At 45.2% G+C, this 23,921-nt stretch overlaps 1 protein-coding gene across 3 annotated transcripts in view; it reads left to right on the plus strand.

The window, feature by feature from the left end:
* LOC118575986 (saoe class I histocompatibility antigen, A alpha chain-like) overlaps positions 1–23,921 on the plus strand; it is a 48,905-nt gene that overhangs the window by 775 nt on the left and 24,209 nt on the right. Inside the window, exons 3-4 of one of the 3 annotated variants that reach the window (XM_036176365.1) lie at positions 68–343; positions 3,265–3,548. The exons of the other annotated variants lie outside the window; for them this stretch is intronic. Coding sequence (XP_036032258.1) covers positions 68–343; positions 3,265–3,548 — 560 coding nt within the window. Of the gene's footprint in view, positions 1–67; positions 344–3,264; positions 3,549–23,921 lie in introns of those variants that run through there. 3 annotated transcript variants of the gene reach the window in all.

Below are 23,921 nucleotides of genomic sequence, written 5' to 3' on the forward strand. Positions count from 1 at the left end.
GAACCCAATGTCACTTACAGTTTAGGGGAGTCCGCCGGTGGGCGGGCTGACTACAGGTTCCCCGCAGGCTCTCACACCATCCAGTGGATGGCCGGCTGTGAGGTGGGGTCGGACCGGCGCCTCCTCCGCGGATACGTTCAGTACGCCTATGATGGCCACGATTACATCGCCCTGAACCCCGACCTGACAACGTGGACGGCAGCGGATAAGGCCGCGGAGATCTCCCGGCGCAAGTGGGAGCGCGCTGGTGTTGCAGAGAGATACAGGGCCTTCCTGGAGGGCACGTGCGTGGAATGGCTGCGCAGACTCCTGGAGATCGGGAAGGACACGCTGCAGCGCACAGGTGCAGGGCCGTGGGCAGCTCCTCCCTCTGCCTCGGGCTGGGCTCAGTCCTGAGGAAGAAGAAAGCCCTCAGCTGGGTCATGCCCCTGTCACTTCTTGGTTTTAATTTTTTTTTTAAACTTTATTACAAAATAGACACACGCTGAAATTAAACAGAACACAGGCTATACACCTCAGTGAATTCTGTACAGTCAGAGGAGACATGAACTTGCGGAGACACACTTTGGATTTTACATATTCGACATCAAATATAATTCATGCACCTATCCGGCACCAACAGGAAAGAAGAAGGAAATGAAAGAAAAAAAAAAATCCATGAGAGATTTAGAACTAGAAAACAATTAGCTTTATAACCTGCATTACCTGCATTCACTCCTTTCTCATCCTCAATATTTAGCCTTTCTTGTTCTTTTTTGGTCCTGGTAGAGTCTACACATATTTACACTTGTTTACATATACTCATAATTCCTTGGCTATATCCCCCCTATGAGGAAAAACAATGTAGTTTTTCTTTCTGAAACTGTGTGACCTCTCTAAATAGTATATATGCTGTGATTACATTGTTTAGAGCCCAAAAGTATTCCATTTTATATGTATACCAAATTTCCATTCTCTACTCATCTGTTGATGGAATAAATCAACAATAACCATGGGGTATAAATATCTCACCGTAGGACGCAACTACTGACCAGGAGTAAAAAGATGGGTCATATGGTGGTTCTATTTTTAATTTTTTTAGGAAATGTCCAAAATGACTTCCATAACGACTGTACTAATGTGCAACCCTCCAACAGTGAATGTTTCACCTCTCCACTTCCGCTCCAATATTTGTTTTTGTCAGATTTGTTGGTCACTGGGGTGAAGGGCTATCTCAAAGCAGTTTTAATTTTGATTTTATTTCATTCTTTTATGTGGATGAGAGTTTTGCCTGCATGTGTGGATGTGCAGCATGTATGTCCCTGGTGTCTGGGATCAAAAGAGGGTGTCAGATCTCCTGGGACTGGAGTTACATACAGTGCATTTAAGACAGGTCCCCTGCAAGAGCATAGAGTCCTCTTAAACTTTGATGCAACTATTCAGCCCCTCAAAGTAGTTTTAATCTGCATTTTCATGAAGGCTAGAGGTACTCAACACACTAAAAATACTGGCTATTAGTGGTTTTTCTTTATTAAGACACCTGTCTGTTCAGTACTCTTCCCATGAGCTGATTGACAGTATTAGTTCCTTGGTATTTAGTTTCTGCAGCTCTCTGTGAATTGAGGACTCTAGTCCCTTGTCTGCAGTCCACCTGGAACAGGTTTCCTCCTGTTGTGGCTTCTGGTCACTCTGCTGACTGTGTGTGAAGAGACTTTATTTTCCTGCTGATAAGTGTCCTTATTAGTTCCTGTGGTATTGTCCTATTCTGAGGCTCTGGTCTACCCCAGTATCTGGAAGGGTTTCCCCTAGCTTGTCTTCTTGAAGTTTGGGTGTTTCAAGTTTGGAACTTAATAAGGACTTTGCTCTATTTCAAGTTTACTTCTGTACTAGGTGAAAGGTGAGAATCTACATTCAACTTCTCAGGCAGGAAATCAGTGTTGTGGCATCATATGTAGCACGGGATCTTTTTCCAATGTGTGTTTTGCATTCTTTGTCTAAAGTGAAGCATGAGTAGCTCTCTCATCTTGTTTCCAGGATCTCTATCCTATGCCTCATTCTCCTGACTATATTATGCATGTTCCAGGCTGTCTTTGTCACGACAGCTCTAGTGTAAATTGAGGTTGGGATTGTAACACCTGAACAGTGTTTGTCATTCTGTACAGATTCCTGTCCTTTTCCTAAAGCTATGAAATACATCGGTTTGGGGAATATTGCTTTAAATCTATATAATAATGTTGGGAGTTTGGCCATTGTCACAACATTAACTCTGCCAGTCCGGGGATGGATTGTCTTTCCATCCTCTAACATTCTCTTCTAGGATTTCCTGTGTCACTATCTTGAAGTTTTCATTGCAGAGTTCTTCCATGTCTTTGGTTAGAGATATCTCTAAATGCTTGATTCTGGTGGAATGACATTGAATGTTATACATTTTGGAATCACTTTTTCTAAAAATACACTGCTGGTGTGAATGAAGGCTATTTTTACATTAATTTATGCCTCTGGCAACTATAAATGTTTATTAGATCTAAGAATGTTCCTGTGGACTCAAAAGGGTCTTTTAAGTAAAGAAACAGGTTATCTGGAAATAGAGACAGAGTGACTTCTTCCTTTCCTATTTGGATCCCTTTAAGCCTATCTTTTGTCTAATTTTGATAGCTTATATAAAATCATCACTGTATCAAATGAGATGGTGGAGAGTGTACACCTTTGTCTCCATCCTGGCTTTAGAGGAAACTCTGGGTGTCTCTGCTTGTGACATAATATTCCCCTGTCTCCCTATCTCTCCCATATGGGAGGTGAAAAGTTCTATTGGGTGTCCTGACCCTTTTCCAAGGACTGACTCTCCCAGGCTCACCCTTCTCTCAGGACAGTTCAGAGTGTGTCCCCTGAGGGAAGGAGAGAAGGTCCCTGAAATGACCAAGGCAGTTAACCTTCTGTCTGAAGTCCTGTGTGGGACACAGCCTTGCTCAGGTCCAGTTCTCTCTGTCTACACTCAAGGTCTCTGGACTCTGACATCAGTGATGGTGGATCCCTCAGCCTCACCCAGTCAGGAGAGAAGTCCTTTTTTCTCGATATGAAACCTAGAGTTCAGTTACCCTGGGCTCTTTCACCCATATTTACAATTTCCCCAAAAGTGAGAAAATTTAGAACCCTGTGTTGAATCCACAGGAGATTTTCACCCCTCCATCACTCCATTTCTGACCCTTCCCAGGTTGGTCTCATGGACCCTGCTGGAGTCCCCAGGAAGAATGCCAAATGCCTGAACTTTCCAACTCTCCCCATCAGATCTACCAGAGACACATGTGACCCATCACCCAAGTTCTCAAGGTGATGTCACCCTGAGGTGCTGGGCCCTGGGATTCTACCCTGCTGCCATCACCCTGACCTGGAAGAGGGATGAGGAGGAGCAGACACAGGAAATGGAACTCATAGAGACCAGACCTGCAGGGGATGGAACCTTCCAGAAGTGGGCAGCTGTGGTGGTGCCTTCAGGAGAGGAGCAGAGATACACATGCCATGTGCTGCATGAGGGGCTGCCTGAGCCCCTCATCCTGAAATGGGGTAAGTAGAGCTTTGGGTGCAAATGGGACTAAGATAGCTGGAGCCTTCTACAGACCCTGGGCAGGGTCAGGCCTGAGAGCTCAAACCATGACCCTCACCTTCTCTTCCTTTCCTTCCTTCCCTAGAGCCTCCCCAGTACATCCCCATCGTGACCATTGTTGGCGCTGTCCTTGGAGCTGTGGTGATCTTAGGTTTTGTCATTGGAAGTGTTAGGATGTGGATGAGGAAGAACACAGGTATGGAAGGGCAGGATCTGAGCTTTTTTTTTTTTTTTTTTCATTCAGCACCTTCAAGAAAGGTGAGGTTGAATGGGAAGACACACACACACACACACACACACACACACACACACACACACACACACACGTGCAACTGTGGCCATCTCTGGGTCTGTGTGCTAACAGTCACCTTTCTGTAAAGCATAGGGAAAATGAAGGATAGATTCCTAACCCTCATGGTGGAAGTGATGGGGACATGATTCTCAGTGGTCAGAAACCATAAGTCACAGGGGAAGGTCCCTTCTGAGGACTCACAGGTTGGAAATTGGTTCATTCCCTGCATACCTCTTTCCTCATGCCTCCCAGCTCTTCCCTGGTCTGCTGTGATTTCAGGAACTTCTTGGGGTTCAGAGCTTCCCTAGTCTCATAGCTTTATTTCTCACAGGTAGAAGCACTGTGCACTATGCTCAGGCTGCAGGTCGGTTTGGGTAAGGTTTGTCCCTGAGGCCCTTGGTTGGAGCAGGAGCTGGTGAGAAGCTCAGCCAGACCATAATACCTCCTGCAGACAAATCCTCTGAAATCTTGTTAAATTTTTACCCTAGAATTCCTTTGTGTCTCTCACAGACTGTAATAAAGACACGCTGAGGATGGAATGGGGGTGGGGCAAAGGGGAGGTGAATGGTTCACAGCATCTCTGAGAACGTGGACCTGTGAGTGAGTGGTGGATGGTAGGGATGTTGTCTTCACGGTGATAGTTCATGACACTTGTTCTGTAGCAACAATACATCTGTCTGGTCTATGCTGAGTGACGTATGTTCTGTTTAGGGCTCTGCTGTGATGTCCTGAGCCCCTCAGTCATTTTTAGGCAAGATTGTCTGTAGTTCACTGTGACATCAAGGGCTCAATGTGCAACCCTCCCCTGCACACCAGGATGCTCTCGCTATACCACCCTGTGTTTCCTTCCACAGCCAACCTCCCTTATTCAGCAAACAGGAGAGGATATCTTCACTCCATCAGCTCCATGCTGCCCTAAGCTGCAGATATGACTTCCCCACTGAAAATAAGTATCTGTACATGATCTTCATTGTTCAAGTTCTTCACCTGATGTTTGATTGGTGGGTAAATGAAGGAGTGAATTATTAAATTATTGTGAAGGAGATAACTAGCAGCATGGAGAACCTTCTGGAATCTGTGTTCCATGTGCTTTGAGTATCCAGTGGGGCAGTGTGGTGATATATTGTATAACCTAATAAATTTGCCTGATAATCAGAGGACAGAGCCAGCCACTAGATTAGACATAGAGGTCAGGCAGTGGTGGCACACATCTTAATCCTATCACTCTGGAGGTACAGATCCATCTGGATCTCTGTGAATTCAAGGTCACACTGGGCTACATGAGCTGATCCAGCCTAGGAGAGAAACAGAGCCAGGCAGTGGTGGCACACACCTTTAATCCCAGTACTGGGAAGCACACATGCCATTGCTGGACAGAGAATAAGGTGTGAGGAGATAGAAACTAAAAGGTTCAGCTGAGACCCTTTCAGGTGAGGACTGGGAGGATTTCATTCAGAGGATTCATGGAGCTGGTGAGGTGAGACATGGCTGTAGCTTGGTCTACTTCTCTGATCTTTCAGCTTTTACCTCAATATCTGGATCAGGTTTTTATTATTATCATTAAAAGACCTTTCAAGTATTCGAACAACAGGACAGGATGCAGCTGTGGGAGCTGAGTGTAAACAGTGCTGTGCCCAGATGTGGCTCATAGATGATGGGCTTTGATGTGGTCACTCCTCAGCTCTGTCACCTCCTGGATCTGGTCTCCACATCTGTTTGTATCAGTTGAGATTTGCTTTGTGACCAAGCATGTGGTCAGTTTTTCAGGAGGTTCCATGGGGTACTGAGAAGAAGGTATATTCTTTTGTGTTAGGATGGAATGTTCTGTAGGTATCGATTAAGTCCATTTGAGTCATAATATCAGTTTGGCCCTTTATTTCTTTGTTAAGTTTCAGTCTGCTAGATCTGTCTTTTGGTGAGAGTGGTGTGTTGAGATCTCCCACTACTAATGTGTGGGGTTTGATGTGTGATTTAAGCTTTAGTAATGTTTCTTTTATGAATGTGGGTGCCTTTGTATTTGGGGCATAAGTGTTCAGAATTGAGACTTCATCTTGGTGGATTTTTCCTGCGATAAATATGTAATGTCCATCCTGATCTCTTTCGATTGATTTTAGTTTGAAGTCTATTTTATTAGATATTAGGATACACCAGCTTGCTTCTTAGGTCCATTTGATTGGAAAGCCTTTTCCCAGCCCTTTATTCTGAGGTAGTGTCTGTCTTTGAAGTTAAGGTGTGTTTCTTGTATGCAGCAGAAGGATGGATCCTGTTTTCTTATCCATTCTGTTAGTCTGTGTCTTTTTATAGGTGAGTTGAAACCATTGAAATTGATGGATATTAATGACCAGTGACTGTAAATTCCTGTTATTTTTTTTTGTGTGTGTGGTAGTGTTGCGTTTTCCTTCTTTCGTATTTGTTGGTGTGGGATTATCTATTGCCAGAGTTTTCTTGGGTGTGTTTAGCTTCTTTAGGTTGAATTTTTCCTTCTAGTGCTTTCTGTAGGGCTGGGTTTGTGGACAGGTATTGTTTAAATCTGGTTTTATCATGGAATATTTTGTTTACTCCCTCTATGGTGATTGAGAGTTTTGCTGGGTATAATAGTCTTGGTTGGCATCTGTGGTCTCTTAGCATCTGCATAACATTTGTCCAGGACCTTCTAGCTTTCATAGTCTCTATTGAGAAGTCTGGTGTTATTCTGATGGGTTTGCATTTATATGTTACTTGGTCTTTTTCCTTTGTGGCTCTTAATATTTTTTTCTTTGTTCTGTATGTTTAATGTTTTGATTATTATGTGGCAAGGGGCTTTTTTTTTTTTTTTTGATCCAGCCTATTTGGTGTTCTGCAAGCTTCTTGTATCTTCATAGGTATTTCTTTCTTTAGGTTAGGAAGGCTTTGTTCTATGATTTTTGTTGAATATATTTTCTGTGCCTTTGAGTTGGTATTCTTCTCCTTCTTCTATCCTTATTATTCTTAGGTTTGGTCTTTTCATGCTGTCCCAAATTTCTTGGACGTTTTGTGTTCCGACTTTTGTGTCTTTAATGTTTTCTTTGACTGATGAATCTATTTTCTCTATTGTGTCTTCATCATCGAGATTCTCTGTTCCATCTCCTGCATTTGGTTGGTTATGCTTGTTTCTGGAGTTCCTGTTCGTTTAATCAGGATTCCTATTTCCAGCATTCTCTCAATTTGTCTTTCCTTTATTGTCTGAATTTCATTTTTCAGATCTTGGATTGTTTCCTTCATCGGTCTAATTACTTTTTCTTGGCTTTCTTGGATTTCTTCCAATTATTTGTTTGTTTTTTCTTCCATTTCTTTAAGGAAATTTTTTTATTTCCTCTTTAAGGCAGTTTTTTATTTCCTCTTTAAGGTAGTTTTTCATTTCCTCTTTGAGGGAATTTTTTTATTTCCTCGTTAAGGTAGTTTTTCATTTCTTCTTTAAGGGAATTTTTCATTTCCTCTTTAAAGGCCTCTATCATCTTCTTTAAGTCATTTTTAGGGTTGATTTCTTCTTGATTCTTCTGCCTTGGTATGTTCAGGTCTTGCAGGTATAGAATCACTAGGTTCTGATGGTGTCATATAGGTCTTCATGTTGTTCCCTGTGTTTTTGCAATGGCATCTACTCATCTCTTCCTCTGCTCCGTGCAGGCAGTGTCTGTGTCTGAAGGTGCCTCTCTTGTTCTAATTGTTAGTCTTGGTTCTCTAGGATTTCTTTGTCAAATTAGTGCTGTTGGGTTCTGTTTCTTCGGGAGCAGCTTAGTCCAATCAGTATTAGTGTGTTCTGTCTCTGGGAGCAGTTGTTCCCAGTTGGTGCAGGGTATGGTTATGGTTTCAGTGGTTGTTAGGTTAGTAGGGGTTGGGTTTTATTTATTTATTTATTTATTTTTGATTTTTTTTTTGGTGGGTGATCAGTGTCTGGTCCCTGGGATTCCAATGGGAAGAGACTAGGAGCCAGAGACCAGATCTGCCTGTCTGAAGATGGGGGCTTACCTGTTCCCAGTCGGTGTAGTGTAGGCTTACAATTCTGGTGATCTGGTTTGGTGGCTGGGCGGTGTCTTCTTTTGTGTTCTCAGGTCACGTTTTGCTCATTTGTCAACTCTTCAGCTGCTCTTGTTTCCTCAGACTGCAGACTGTAGGTTTCTGAATCCTTTCCCGGGTGGATTTCAGCTGAGCAGGGTAATCTCACCAACATCTCCAGGTTGTTGGGTTTTTGTAGGATCGGCAAGTGGGCCCTGGGTTGGCCTCAGACAGAGTGTTCAGATTCCTTCTTGTCGCATCCCATGGAGATGGCTCCTTCCCCTGGTGCTGGGATTAAAGGCGTCCCTGTTCCAAGCTCTTAATCAAGAGCTTGTTTTCTTTTTTTCTTTTATTTTTTTGGGTTTTTTCGAGACAGGGTTTTATCTGTGTAGCTTTGCACCTTTCCTGGAACTCACTCTGTAGCCTAGGCTGGCCTCAAACTCACAGAGATCCACCTGGCTCTGCCTCCCGAGTCCTGGGATCAAAGGCATGCGCCACCACCTCAGAGGGTAGTAGCTCAGTTTCTGGTCTTTATTACAACTGTGTCTGGGCCGCAGTCGCTCTGCCTGCCTCTGCTGCTGCTGCTCCTCTGCCTTCCACATCTGCTTGTAGAACCACATGCTGACAGACCTGTGATCTAACTTGGCCAGGCCAGGTCCTGTGTCCAGGAGTGTGAGCAACCAGGGCAGCAGTGACAGGTGAACATGGGCTCCTTCCAGGTTGTGGACGTCTTCCCTAGTTTCTGGGAAGCACCAGGCCTGTTTCTATTCAGATGGTGCTGGTGTCCTACCTTGGGGCCCCAGGGTCACAGTCTGGGGTTCAGGGTCCAGAGACACTGCCCTGGGTGGGTGGGGAAAGAGACTTCTCTTGCTGCTCTGAGAACAAAGCTGTAAGAAAGCCATTGCACACCTATAATCCGAGCACATGGGAGGCAGCGGCAGGTGAATCTCTGATTTCTAGGCCAGTCTGCTCATAGTGAGTTCCAGAACAGCCAGGGTTACATAGAGAGATCCTGTCTCAAAACAAAAACAAACAAACATGTAAAACAGTCACCGCAACCCCAGGAAGTCTTGCAGAGGACTCACACCTCAAGCTGCTTGAGGATCCTGATGGGGACTAGAGTGTGCCAGACTCAGACCCAACCGCAGATTGGGAAGGGGCAATGGCAGTGTTCCCTGAAATGGCTACAGTTAGGTAGAGCTGAGGAGGTGAGGGGCAGCTGCAGATGTGGTAACTAGAAAGCCACAGAGGGCTATAGCTTTCAGAAAGCTGGTTGGCAAGATCCTACATTTTTTCACCAAAGAAACCACATGCCTTTGAGGAGATGTGTTTATTCCCATTCAGATGTTATACCCTGTATAGGGGTGTGATCCATCACAGGAGAGCCCACAAAAACATACAATGTCATGATTCATCCAGTAGTTAAAAAGGAGCCTGAACAAAGGGCTTACTGACCTCCAAAGGAGCCACCAAATCCAGAGACCTCTTGGTTCACCAAATACACCCCATCCAGCCAAAGACAAAACATAGGCAGTGAAAACCTCAGGAGACTGAGAGGCCTTGGGCAGACCAGACCCCAGGAGGTGAAGGAGGTGCAGTGTAGCTCTAGGATCATCCTTGGGTCCCAGAGCCCACCTGCAGGTTCTTGCCTTCACCGTGACAATTCACATTCTTAGATTCTGTTCCTTCCCACCAGAGTTCCAATCTGAACCTTTCCTCCTGGTGACTCACAACAGGCATACTTGCCTACTAGCCCTGGGGACAGGCTGGGTGGGGAACTGGGAGGGGACCTGCAAGGCATGTCCTGCCACCTGACACTTAAACCTTCAGGCCTGAGACTTAAGGCCCTGGAGCAAGACCCCTGCCTTAGTCATCCACCAAGAAGTCATCAAGAAATGAAAACATGGGCGACCTGGACCAGGTGGGAGCAGGGATCCACAAGCACACAGAAGAGCAGCAGCAGGTGGCACAGTTAGCTCTGAGTTCCTGAGCTCATAGGAGCTGAGAGGTCCTTGGCACAGCACTGGGAGGTCAACCCGAAGCCCCAGATGCAGTCAGACTGGGGCACAGAATTCTGGGATTGATCTGGAGAGGAGACAGCCTCCTGTTTCCAGGTGGGAGGAGACAAGCTTTGCTTTGAATTCTCATGTTGGAGCTCTGGGCCTTCTCAATGCAGCAAACACACACAGTGAGGCCAGCAGCGGTGCCACCTGATGGAGAGCCTCAGAGTCACTGGGATCTTGCTCTTTGTGACTCTTGGGGACTCGTCACCAAGGTCTTCTGGTCCTGTGTAACAGGGCTGCTCTAAGGTAACACAGCCCTCCACCCTGCCATGAGCTGACCCCAGACTGGCGCTCAGTCTGCAGATCAACCAGAACTCCATTCTGAGTTGCCTGGTGTGCTTGGGCACACCACCTTCAACCAGTGCCAAATCTGCCATCTCAAGGACCAGATGCAGGAGCTGCCAAGGCAGAGTGGCACAAGACCCCAAGCCCACAACCCCACCTGCCACTGTGGCTTCAACTCGTCCCACATTTGACTAGCCAGCACCTCACAGCCAGAGAGGATCACAACCACCTAGAACTGCCTGGTACAGCATGGGAATTTTCCAGGGGCCTGCCCTGAGAAGATTCCTCCCAGGGTTCTGGGAAAGATGCTATGTCGAGTCCAGGGTTATCTGAGGAAAAAGAATCTATGTACACCATGCTCTTTCATCTGTTGACTTTATTTCTCTAAGACAAAATTTTATGTATATATCTTCAGCTCTGTCCTCACACTCAGCTCCTCTCTGTACCTGCTTTACCTGTCTTCTCATAGTCCTAACTAAGCTCCTATGCTTTCAACCTCATTTGAAATACTTGTTTGTTTGTTTGTTTGTTTGTTTGTTTATTACGTACACAGAAGAGGGTGCCAGACCTCATTACAGATGGTTGTGAGCATCATGTGGTTGCTGGGATTGAACTCAGGACCTCTAGAAGAACAGTCAGTGCTCTTAACCTCTAAGCCCTCTCTCCAGCCCCTCAACCTCATCTTTATCCTCTGTTCCTCTCTCTTCCATCTCTCCTTCCTTGCTCCTTACTCTTGGCTCTGAGAAACCCTGCCTCCTCTCTTCTCTCTGGCCACTGGCTCTGCCTAACCCAGGAATTCTGCTCCAGTCTTTACTGCACCTGGTTATGCAAAAAGCCCTATTGTCCTGAGTCAATAGCTCTGCAATGCTAATAGGCCTGAAGGCAAAGGATGGTCTGAGCTTCATTTGCACAAGGAACAAAGCCCTGCAGGGCTGTTATCTAGTGGATCAGCTGTGGTGGTATTGTGTTCCCCAAAATATTGTGTGACCCTAATAAACTTATCTGGGGTCAGAGAACAGAACAGCCACCAGATATAGAGGCCATAAAATGGTGGCACATACCTTTAATCCTATCACTTGGGAGACAGAGATCCATCCAGATCTCTGTGAGTTTAAAACCTCACTGGAAACAGCCAGGCATGGTGACTCACGCCTTTAATCCCAAGAAGTGAGCCTTTAATCCCAGGAAGTGAGGGCAGAAAGCAGAAAGGTATATAAGGCATGCTAACCAGGAACTAGGCTGGTTAAGCTTTTAGGCTTTTGAACAACAGTTCAGCTGAGACCCATTCAGATGAGGACACAGAGGCATTCAGTCTGAGGAAACAGGATCAGGTGAGGAATTGGCAAGGTGAGGAAGCTGTGGCTTGTTCTGCTTCTCTGATCTTCCAGCATTTACCCCAATACCAGGCCCCAGGTTTGTTTTTATTAATAAGACCTTTGAAGATTCATGCTACAATCGGGAGTAGGTCTGAGAATCTTAACTGTTTGCCAAATGGCCTAGTAGTGTATGGGTGCACAAGAATTTCATAGCAGAAGACAGCTGATATATAATATATTAAAGCAAAATAACATCAAATAGTCCTTGATAAATGGCTTCCTCTTAAAGGACTCCTTGGTCAATGAAGGTATAGCTTACTATATACAGCAGAATCTCTATCATACATTCTTGTGGCCCACTGCACTACACAAGGGAGTTAAACACAGTCAGGAGTACAATCCAAGGCAGCTGAAGGTCTCCATTCCCTGGTTTGCATGAGACCCAAACCAGAGGACACTTCTCCCAACACCTTGGATTCAGTTTACTGAGGACCTGGGAGACCTGAGGCTCCTCCTCCAGTAAGAACCTCTGCTGAGTTCACACTCAGTAGCTTTCCAGCCCTGGTCCCTGCAATTTCAGCAAGTCAAAGAGAGATAGATGTCTCTGAGACCCTATGGCAGGCTTGCAGGCACCTTTTGTTCCTACACAGCTTCAAGAGAGCCACCTAGCCAGCAAAAGGCCATGAACATCCCACCTTGTGCAGTGCAGTCTGCAGAGTGCTGAGTCTCACCAGTGTATCCAGCTGTGGATACCTGGGAGCCCAGGAGACTCTGATGCCTGCAGCTGTCCCAGAGGAGGACAAGGACTCAGAAGCTCAGGTCACGATGACAGCAATGAGGACTGCCTTTATGACAGTCCTACAGGACTTATGAATCCTGTAGGAATTCAAGCCTGGCAACCTGGCTGGAGGGGGAGGATTGCTATTGCTTGAGGTTATAACTGGATTCCTGAGAGACTTGGAAGGACTGAGAATTATAAGAAGGATTTTGACTATAGAATTTGAGGACAAGATGGAAGATGAGGAAGAGCCAGATGGGGAAGTACTAGATGGGAAAGAACAAGATGAGAAGACCTAGGTGGGGCAAAATTAAGATGAGAGAATTAAGATATAAATTAGAGGTGGAGGCTGGAGAGATGGCTCAGAGCTTAAGAGCACTGGCTGTTTTTCCAGAGGTTCTGAGTCAATTCCCAGCAACCACATGGTGGCTCACAACCATCTGTAATGAGATCTGGTGTCCTCTTCTGGACATGCAGACAGAGCACTGTACACAAGAACGAACAAACAAATAATAAATAAATAAATATTATTTAAAAACAAAAAACAAAACAAAACCCAGGCAGTGGTGGCCACTGTCTTTAATCCCAGCTCTCAGGAGGCAGATGCAGGTGGATCTCTGTGAGTTTGAGGCCAGCCTGGGTACAGAGTGAGTTCCAGAAAAGGCACAAAGCTACACAGAGAAACCCTGTTTGGAAAATAAATAAATAAATAAATAAATAAACTAACTTAGGGGGGACAGCAGATAAAGAAAGAAATAGGGCAAGAAAGGAACTCAGCATGAGAACAGAACTGAAGCAGTGTAGACAGGATTTTATCCCAGAGGAATAAAGTAGATGACAAAGAGCTTGGTGTACTTAGATTCATTTCCCAAAAATAGTTCTTGCCGTTCATACTTTCTTCTCTGGGCCCCTGGGAATAATATTATTAAGAAGTGCGTGCTGGGAACCTGGATCCTCTACAAGAGCAGTTAAATGTTTAGCCATCTTTCCTGCCCAATTAAACTTTGTTTTTAGAGATTTATTTATTTATTATGTATACAGTGTTCTGTTTGTATGTATGTCTGCACACCAGAAGAGGTCACCAGATCTCGTTATAGATGGTTTCGAGCCACCATGTGGTTCTTGGGAATTGAACTCGGGACCTCTGGAAGAGCAGTCAGTGCTCTTGAGCTCTGAGCCATCTCTCCAGCCCTAGACATTTTAATTGATGTTTTTACTTAGCACACAATGTAATGGCTTATGGATTAACTGTGCCATTTTCGTGCATATTTTTCATTACATTTGGCTCTTTTTTTATCCCATTCTTCCATCCTCATCCTCCCTAGTTTGTGTGTGGTACAGCATGAAGGCTGTTTGTGCTCTTGAAGGCCTAAGAAGGATGTTAGGTTCCTGTTCTCTCACTGAATCTGGAGCTAGGCTGGGGACTAGCAAGCCCCAGTGAGTCACCTCCCTCCACCTCCCATAGCACTAACTTCACAGGCACTGGTGCGGCCAGACATGACGATGTACATGGCTGCTTGAGATTTGAAGTCAGATCCTCATGTTTGCACAGGGCACATACTGCTCTTCCAGAGAACAAGAACTCAGTTCCCCACATCACATCAGGCAGCTAACAATCATCTGTGACTCCAGCTCCAGGGTATTCAGTGCCTTGTCCTCCAATGAGTACACCCACCCAAATGTGGCACACATGATCTCTCTTTCTCTCCCTCCTCCAACCACACACAAATTAAAAATAAAATATATCTTTAAAAAAAAAGAAAATACTGCCAGGTATTGCATGCTTTTAATTCCAGCACTCGGGAGGCAGAGGCAGGCAGATCTTTGTGAGTTCAAGGCCAGCCTGGTCTACAAAGTGAGTTCTAGGCATGCTGGTGCTACACCAAGAAACACTGTCTCGAAAAAACAAAAACAAAAACAAACAAACAAAAACCAGAAAATACTGTCCAGAAGGAAAAAGAAAGCAACTGACATGCCGAGTTAGAACAGTGAGCCCCTAGGGCGCTGGTGTCTTTCAGCCGATGAGGCCACTCTCTTAAAACAGAGATATGGTGTGAGAGGCCCTCTCCAGGGCCATGCTCCCCCAGGCCCTCTCTCCTTCAGGCATCTCCCTGGAGCAGGAGGCTGCCCAGTTCCTCTGCTGTGGAACATTAGAAGCAATGGGGACAGCCTCCTTTCTTGCTGACCTTGAATTTAAATATACACAAACTTTTGTTTCGTAACCATGACAGTGAGTTTCACCCTTAGCCCTGGAGACCAGGATGACCCCAAATGACCCTCTTTGCATAAAGGTCTTGCACATGGCTTCATGTCTCTCTGCCTTCCTCTTCTGTCTCCAGCAGTGTTGGACTTAGTACACAGCTGTGTGCAGAGTCTGAGGAACTGCTTCTTTACCTCTTCTCCTCCCACACCAGCACACCCCCTAAATTCTAGACACGGTTATATGGAGGTCCCATGGTCCACTCACCCTTAAGCTGGCCCCCTGCTCTGGAATTCCAGGGCTACATTGAGTAACAGCCATGAAACTGAACGGTCTTCTTTCCCATTCAGTGAGGTGTTGACCATGAGTTTTCCATACAGAGTCTTTACTGTGCTGAGGTGCTGAGGTACACAAATATTCTATTTGTAATTTTTTTTTTTTTTTTTTTTTTTTGAGCCAGGATCTCACTGTATAGTCCCAGCTGGCCTGGAACTCAGAAACCCACCTCGGCCTTCAAAGTCCTGGAAGTAAATGCACATACCACCATGGCCAGTTTTATATGTAATGATTTTGAAGATTTATGGGGTTTTTTTTGTTTGTTTGTTTTAATTTCTTTACATATATGTGTGTGTGTATGTGTGTGTGCGGGTGTATGGAACCCTCAAAGGTGTGGATCAGATCCCCCAGAATGGAGTTACAGGCAGCTGTGAGTCACCTGTTATGGGTGTCAGGAACCAAACCGGGTCCTTGACAAGAGCAGCAAGAACCATTAAGTGCTCTTAACCACTGAGCCACCTCTCCAGACCCAGATTTATGTTTTTATTTTATATGTATGTTTGCGTACTTTATGGATGTACACCATGTAAATGCAGTAACCATGGAGGCCAGAAGGGAGCATCAGATCCCCTGGAGTTACAAAGGGTTGTGAGCCATCACCTGGGTGCTGGGACCTGAACCTGTGAATTCCAGGCCATCCTGGGGAGTTCCAGGACAGCTAGGGCCACAAAGACTAGAAACTGAGAGAGGTAGAAGCTGAAGTGCTGTGGTGTGGCGCAGCACACCTCATACAGCTTATCTGGTCTGGAAAGAGGCCATGAGGAAGTGGTGAGAGAGCTTGAAGGCTGTGGCAACCCACAGAGCTCAAAAGGAAACAAGCTGGAACTGCAGCTGGCCAGGGTCCAACAGCAGCCTTAGTGAGGGCTCAACACCCCAGCCCAGCCCCGCAGCAGCCACTGAGACTGAAATGTAGCTCCCCTGGAAGAGTGCCTGTCCAGGTCCTGGGTTTGCTCCGTCCTACCACAAGAAAAAGAAACAGAGACTTTATAGGAGGTTGGGAAAAAAGGCCTCTGACTGTGGCTCCCAGGGAGAGCCCTTCTCTGCAGCTGCCCCACCCCTGCCTGATCACCTGGGAGGCTCTAGGAGGCTTCAGCAGCTTGAGCAGGGAGGCCTGGCTCCTATCAGCTTTTAGTCTACACTGAAAGAAGCTGAAATGGAGCCCAGTGTAGTACCTCACCCCTGTGACCCTGTAATCCCAGCATTTGGGAGGTGGAGGAAGAAGGATCAGAAGTTCAAGACCAGCCTCACACAGTGATTTCGAAGCTAGCCTTGGCTACATGAGACCCTGTCTCAAAAATAAATAAACATTTTAGAAAATAAACATAAGATTATGTACGTGTGTGTGTGTGTGTGTGTGTGTGTGTGTGTGTGTGTGTGTGCTTTCTTATGTATGACGGGATCACGAAACTAGAAGGGAATCATCGTGAAAGGGAGGCAGTGCTCCTAAAGGAGGCAGGTAATGCAGGAGACAGGGATGATGCAGGTAATGCAGGAGACTGGGGTGATGCAGGTAAGGCAGGAGACAGGGGTGATGCAGGTAATGCAGGAGACAGGGGTGATGCAGGTAAGGCAGGAGACAGGGGTGATGCAGATAATGCAGGAGACAGGGGTGATGCAGGTAATGCAGGAGACAGGGGTGATGCAGGTAATGCAGGAGACAGGGGTGATGCAGGTAATGCAGGAGACAGGGGTGATGCAGGTAAGGCAGGAGACAGGGGTGATGCAGGTAATGCAGGAGGCATGGGTGATGCAGGTAATGCAGGAGACAGGGGTGATGCAGGTAATGCAGGAGACAGGGGTGATGCAGGTAATGCAGGAGACAGGGGTGATGCAGGTAAGACAGGAGACAGGGATGACTAGGAAGCAGCAGAAATCGGTTTAACTCCAAAGAGCAAAGCAGCTTGTTGTTAGTTGTTTTTGCTCTTTACTCTTTGGAGGACCTGCCAACCAGCTCCCAAGTAAATCACACAGAGGCTTATTTTTTAAGCATATTTTGAATTATTTTTATGTGCATTTGTGTTTTGGCCCTTGGTGTTGGGGTCCCCTGAAACTGAAGTTACAGAGAGGTGTGAGCTCCCATGTGGGTGCTGGGAATTGAACTCAGATCCTCTGGGAGAAGAGTCAGTGCTCTTAACTCCTGAGCCATCTCCCCAGCCTAGAGGCTTATTCTTAAAAAATATATATATGTAAATAAAAATTAAAACAACAATAAAGGAAAAAACTGTGTCTGGAGGAAATTGTTAACTGGGTCCATAAGGGCAGCGGCTGAGAATATGCAGCCTATGTGGTCAGGAGTCAGCGCAGGAAATGTCAGCATCTTCCCCAAGGGCTGAGTAGTGTGGTTTGAGATCATGGGCTTTCAGGAGAAGGTAGGACCTGGGGACAGAAATAGCAGGAAAACAATGGAAGTCATAATGGTTAAAAATGACACCATAGAGTGACTTCAGGAAGATGGGTGAGGATTCTGACCATCCTGATTGTGAATCCAAGAAGTCTATATTCTGGATAAGCCCTGTGTGTCTGGTGAGGTCACTTTCCATGGTTTTAGTGACCTTTGTTTACCTGAGGTCAAAAATAACAAGTCACACACTACAGATAGAAATAACATTACATTTTACATTTTGGCCTTTCTGCCTAATGGAATCAAATCTCTGTCCTGCTGATCCATGGCACCTGACACCAGAACCATCCTCTGTCAGTGTCCACCCTGTCCACACTGCACAGGGCTGAGGTACTTAGGGACCACCTCAGTTTTCAGATCACTGTCCCACACCATGCACCATCCATGTCCCTCCCCTCCTCAGCTCACAGGTCATCTCTCATCAGCAAAGTGTGGGCGCACTACAGCCAGTTATGGGGACGGTCCTGCTCTGTGAAATTGTCCACTCCTTAACGTGCCTGATTTATTAACTGTATCACAGGAGTGTCTGTACATCCTTACATGGACTGTGGGCAGCATTCACTGCTGGGCTGCATCCAGGCACGTGCAGGAGGGGGACAGATGTCCTGAAGCTATGTTCTGGCTTCACACAAACTTAGGCTGTGGAATGGAGATCACTTAAAACACAACAGTGGGGACCAGGGATGCATCATCTGGGGACAAACACTAGGAGACTCTGGGTCTAGCAGGAGACTGCTTTAGCCATTCATTCACATAGGAAGAATGCAGATTCCCGACCAGTCAGGCTTGGCATGTGAGCCCCAGCATGTGAACACAGGACTCTGGTCTCCAGGAGTCTGTGTGATGCTTGCAGGGCAGCACCTCCTGCTGTAAAGAGAAACCATTTCTCCACTGCATTCCTGACCAGCTCTGGGTCTTCACACTGAGCTTGGGACTAGGTACTTCTACTGGCTGCAGCCAAAGGAGGATCAGACCCAGGCAGGTGAGTGCTTGGTCAAGAAGGAAAAGGCTCTGGCTCTTTTGGGGGCCTGCCACCCAGCTCCCAAATATATATACACAAAGACTTATTACTTCTAGATGTCTGGCCTTAGGTTGGCTTGTTTCTAGCCAGCTTTTCTTAACTTAAATTATCCCATCTATCTTTTGCCCCTAGGCTTTTATCTTTTTCTGTGTCTGGCTGTGTAGCTGGATGAATGGCCCCTTGAATCCTCCTTTTCTTGCCACCCATATTTCTCCTATTTTATTCTCTCTGCCTGCCAGTCTCCACCCCCCAATCCTTTATCCATTCTTGCTGTTGGTGTTTAGCTCTTTATTAGACCAATGAGATGTTTTAGACAGTCACAGTAACACAGCACAGGTTCACAGAGTTAAACAAATGCAACATAAAAGAAGGTAACACATCGTTGCATCATTAAACAATGGTTCCAAGCCTAAACAAATTTAACACATCTTAAAACAGCAGACTCTAGTAGTATGTGCAGATAGGAAATTGATCAGGACCACAGTAACTTTGGTAATATTGGGATCAACATGTGAAGCCGTGAGTGTGTGTGTGTGTGTGTGTGTGTGTGTGTGTGTGTGTGTGTGTGTGTGTGTGTGTTAATAGTGAAGAATTTGCTAGTCAGTGATGGTGAACACCTTTAATCCCAGCACTCCAGAGACAGAGGCAGGCAAGTCACTGAGATCAAGAACATTGTCAGTGCTACACAGAGAAACTCTGCCTGGAAAATAAAAAAGAAAAGAAATTTGGAATGCTTAGTCACAGGAGAACCAGTCAGTTTCCAAGAAATGAAACAATTTCAGCAGTAAATGGCCCGTTCATTGTGTCCATTTTAAACTTTCTAAGGAACTGGAAATTAGCCTTTTATCTGTGTGTTGACTGAAAAATGCAGGAACTCCTGGGTTGCTGTTTTTCCAGCTTCAGACTGGAGTTGCCATCATATGTGTGTCCTCTTCACAACTGTGAACCTTCACATTTTTCCAGCATTGTCTCCCACACCCCTCATCTGCTTCCCTGGAGCCTTTGTCTCTGAGAAACATCCAGTGGCCTGTCACTGCTCACCTGACCAAGGTGATGCTTTAGCAATGTGAAAGGGGCCATCCATGGCCAAGGTCTCCTAAATCCTGCCATTTCCATTTCACCCAACAGCATCTCTCTCTCTGACTTTGCTCATTCTCTAGGATCCAAAGAAAGCCCCGATTACAGATTATTTTCCGACACATTATATCACTCACTCTTCTTCCGCTCAAAGGTTTGGTGTTGATGGTTGGTATATGAGTAAATTAGAAGACCACTGTTCAGAGCCAAAAGCTCCATGGTAGAATCAGATTTCTGTGCAATGATTCATGCAGCTCAAATTGTAGATTGCACCCAACAGTATTCTTTGTAATTAGGTGGGCCCAACTACACAAGTATGTCTGTTACTGTGTTGTATGAACTTCACCATGGGATGGAAACGGCACCTCAGGAGCATTTACCTTCCACCCATGAGGATCTAGGTGCAGTTTCCACCAGCACAACAAATCAACCCATGAAAATGAAACTCTTTGCTTCAATCTGCTTGTCCCTAATTAGAAATGTACCTAGTAAGATTGAGCATCAGGTTGTGACATTTGATCACTGAGTCATGAGTACTGTCTATGCCTAAAGGGTGGCCTTATGGTGTTAAAGCAGGTGGGGACGGCTCCCAGGATCTGTGGTCAGCAGGACATCCCAGATTAACTGAATAACACCCAGCTGCCTGCCAGAGTGTGTGCTGAAGGGTGTCTGCTTTGTGACCTTTGATTAAAGGTTTTGTGGGGGGTACAAGCCTAAAATATATAAAAGAACAAAATTTTAAAATAACACAATGTTATTTTCAAGATAAACCAGCAGCATTAAGGAATAATAACCAAACAAAACATTATGAAACTTGTGAATGGAAGATTACATTTTCAACAAAAGTATTGTAAAATAACTCATTAGCATTTGATTTGACAAGAATTTAAATATCCCTGATTATGAATTCTTCCTTTTCTTTATATGTTTCATTTTTACATGGCCAATATACTTATGAAAAATGCATGGCCAACTTCTCCCATTTTAGCTAAAACTTAAAAAAAAAAATGTCTTTTAGAGCAGATTTTGGTGGCTAAAAAGTCCAAAGCCCTTCATTTTATCAAGAAGAATTCACTTCTGTGTACCACTTCATGGAATACACTTTTTAATGCCAGCACTTAAGATCCAGAGGCAGGAGAATATCTGTGAGTTCCTGAACAGCCTGCTCTGTTGAGAGACCCTGTCTCAAACAACAAAACAAACAAACAAACATCACTGCACTTTTGACAGTCAACCTTGCTGATCCAGCAGACAGGAGGGGACATCTCCATCCTGTCACCTCCATGCTGCCCTGAGCTGCAGCCCCTGACTCTCCACTGAAATTAAGAATCTGAATGTCAACTTGATTGTTCTCGTCCCTGACCTGAGAGATTGGTGGGTAAATTAAAGGACTGAAATACCTAGAGTTTGTGGAGGAAATAAATGGCAGCATGGAGAACCTTCCAGAATCTGTGTTTTCTGTGCTGAGTGTCAGGAGGACAGGAGGAGTCTGTGGGAGCTGAGTGAGGATGCGATTCTGCCAGGTGGAGCTCAGTCCATGTGTGAACTGTGAAATTTTCTCTCTTTCTATAGAGAGAACACGTCCTTCAATGGGGAGTCACTGGAATCTTGGATGTTCGAATAGTACACAACTGTGAAATGTCTATACTCACCACACCATGAGGTTAATCAATAGATAATTGTCTGCCCCAGAGACTTAGGGTCTCAGAGGCAGTCTCAGTCCACACATGGGGATTGTGATGCTATGCAGAGACCCCAAGGCCTCAGGTAAAGGAGGAGAGCCACGGCTCCCCCTCATCTTGAATGGATGCAGAGACAATAAATAGACCCACAAAACTAACAGCCCTGTGGTTAGTGAGCCCTACACAGGCTTCCTGAAGTGCCTGCAGTGTCTTAGAACCCCCAGGAGGAAAGCCCTATCTTTGTACTAAAAGTGCACCTTCATCCTGTGTATAAGAGTCTTTTAATATGGGGGGCCTTTTTATAAAAAATGATTCACAGTGCCTGGGTACACTGGAAGATTGTGGGAGCACACTGCTCACCCATGAATGTACACACACACACACACACAGACACACACACACACACACACACAAACACACATGAAGGACAGATCTCAGGTGGACTGAGGACTAGGATTCTAACAAGTTAAAGGATAGTCAGTGGGAATGAGGCAGCCTGGGAGGCTACAGGGTAAAAACAACCATAGCAACTGTCAGGGTGTCTCCATTCAGGAATAGGGGTTTAGTAAGGCTGGGTCGAAGGTCAGGATATTAGAACATGGGAAAACAAAACAAAACTGCATTCAGGAAAATAATTTGTCACAATTAATAGAGGAATTTTTTTTTTTTAATCTGAATACATCAGTGTTGGGAATCTGAGGACTGAGGTTCCCAGTGGACCAAGGACAGAATCAGTCTTCACAAAGGGCTCTGCACAACCTGGAAAGCCCAGACCACTGACTGCAGCAGGGCTCAGGGAAGGTGCCCCCTGTGGTGGTGCACTCTCCTGCAATGGCCTCACATTCACACTCTCCTGTGTCTGTGTCAGCCTTCACCCCTATGCCAGCCACACTTCAGGCTCACCCAGGGGAAGTCACAGCTTGGGGGTGGCCCCACAGTTCCATAGTTATAGCAGGTCATGCACTCTCGACCAGAACACACACATTGCTGTTCCTGCCTTCCCCTTCTCCTGTAGCACAGTGCTCCTGAGGCAATGCAGTGACTCTGCTCAGTTCTTCCTCTCACACCACCACTTGATAAGGGCATTCCAGCCTGGACCCCCCAGTCTTCACAGTGGGGCTCTCCAGGTGACCTCAGAGCAGAAGGCTCAGGGGCTGTCATGAGCTAAGTGGTGCAGGGCTCAGATTCCCTAAGCAAAAATACCTCCACAAGCTAACACCCCTCCTTCCTTTTTAAAGGTTTAAATTCTAGCTTTACAACTTTTCTCTTGGGGAGAAATACTTCATTGTTTGACGTTTGCACTAATTTTAACACAAAAATAAAGATTTATCTTCTGCCCATGAACTTTGAGATCAAAGCAGCCAGCTCTCTCATTTTAATTGGCCTATAGGGCAATCCTGTTTGCAATGAGATGTCTGATAGTTGTTATCCCTGAAGTAAGTGGTCAGTAGACATTCTGTGAAAACAGAGTCTTGGTTATTAGGAGCCCCAAGTGTTTGGTTCTCAGCATCAGTTCCTAACATACTTAGTGACAAGAGCGTCTCCAGAATCACTGTGAATTCTCCTGTGTCCTCAGTAAACCTACAATCAAACCTCAATCTGTCATAAGACACTGTCCTGTTGGGAACAGCGAATTTTCTCATTTAATTTTCATGCTATAACATGATTGCTACATGAATGATACTTTGTTTAAACGCCAGTATTTTACTCCAATTACATTATAAAAGGTACATTGTTACTGAATTAACTTGGAATTTAAAAACAAAGTTATCATTACTTACCTAGCATATCTTACGAATAGAGACAGCCTTTATACAGGCAAAAAGAATGCAAGAAGAAAAAACACCTTTTGTAAATGGCAGGTGTTCATTTAAAACATCATATCCAATGGAGTGTGCTGCTGGTCTAGTGGGAACTCCAGGAACTCTCTCTTTTAGAAACATTAATAGAATTGTTGCATTTAATGCTGTTTTCTTGAAAACTCAAATCATCAAATTCCTTAATATTGCACCAAAGAATGTCAGTTGCAATTATAGAAAATGTGTATCAACATGAGCAACAAGAATATGGAGGAGGGAATAAAGACCTGCCTACAATTTGTCTAATTTGTGTCAAGCAATGATGGAAAGATGAACCCTTGTTTTCCTGACCTCACAGTAGCAGGTCACGATGGACACAAACTAGTACTAAAATTATTTTGTAATTCAGCATGCTGAATAAAAGCATAGTAGATAGCTGAGTACTTCTCTAGCATGAAATTATTCATCTTAAAATGCTAGCTTGAGGGGTTTTGCTCTGGTGTAGTATACTTGATATAACTTTCCTGCATCGAGCAGATGTCTTCTATTTGGAGTGTGTTGAAGAACACATTTCTTATTATCTTTGTGTTTTAAGTTTAGATCACTAACATTTTCAGGCATTGTGGGAGAATCCGGGTTTCTGGGATGGCTCCTAAACATGCTATGATAAGCAGTGTGTTTGTATCCTGAAAATGCTCTTAAGTCCACACAAGTGCTTGGCCAGGACTAAAGTTCAGACTTCTCTTCCGGCCTCGGGGAGGCTTCTGCTGGGAAAGCTCCACACTGGTTTGGTTTGCTTCTTCTTCACCAGACCCTGAGCTTCCTTCTCCGTTTTCCTTGTCGTTCTGATGCTCTCTTCTTCCTCTGCCTGTGACTTTCTGCTTCCTCAGAACTTCTGCTCTCCAGGCTGCATCTCCTTCCTCTCGCCTTGCACTGGTGTGTTCTGACCAGATCTCTCCATCACCTAATTACGAAGATGAGGACTAAAAGGCAGACCCCTGTAACCGCTAATCTGCTGGGAATCCTGTGCTACCCTCTGGGAAACCAAAACTGAATGGTTCTCTCTTCCTAGCGACTATT

This window comes from Onychomys torridus, unplaced genomic scaffold, assembly GCF_903995425.1.
Source record: "Onychomys torridus unplaced genomic scaffold, mOncTor1.1, whole genome shotgun sequence".
Classification (NCBI taxonomy): domain Eukaryota; kingdom Metazoa; phylum Chordata; class Mammalia; order Rodentia; family Cricetidae; genus Onychomys; species Onychomys torridus.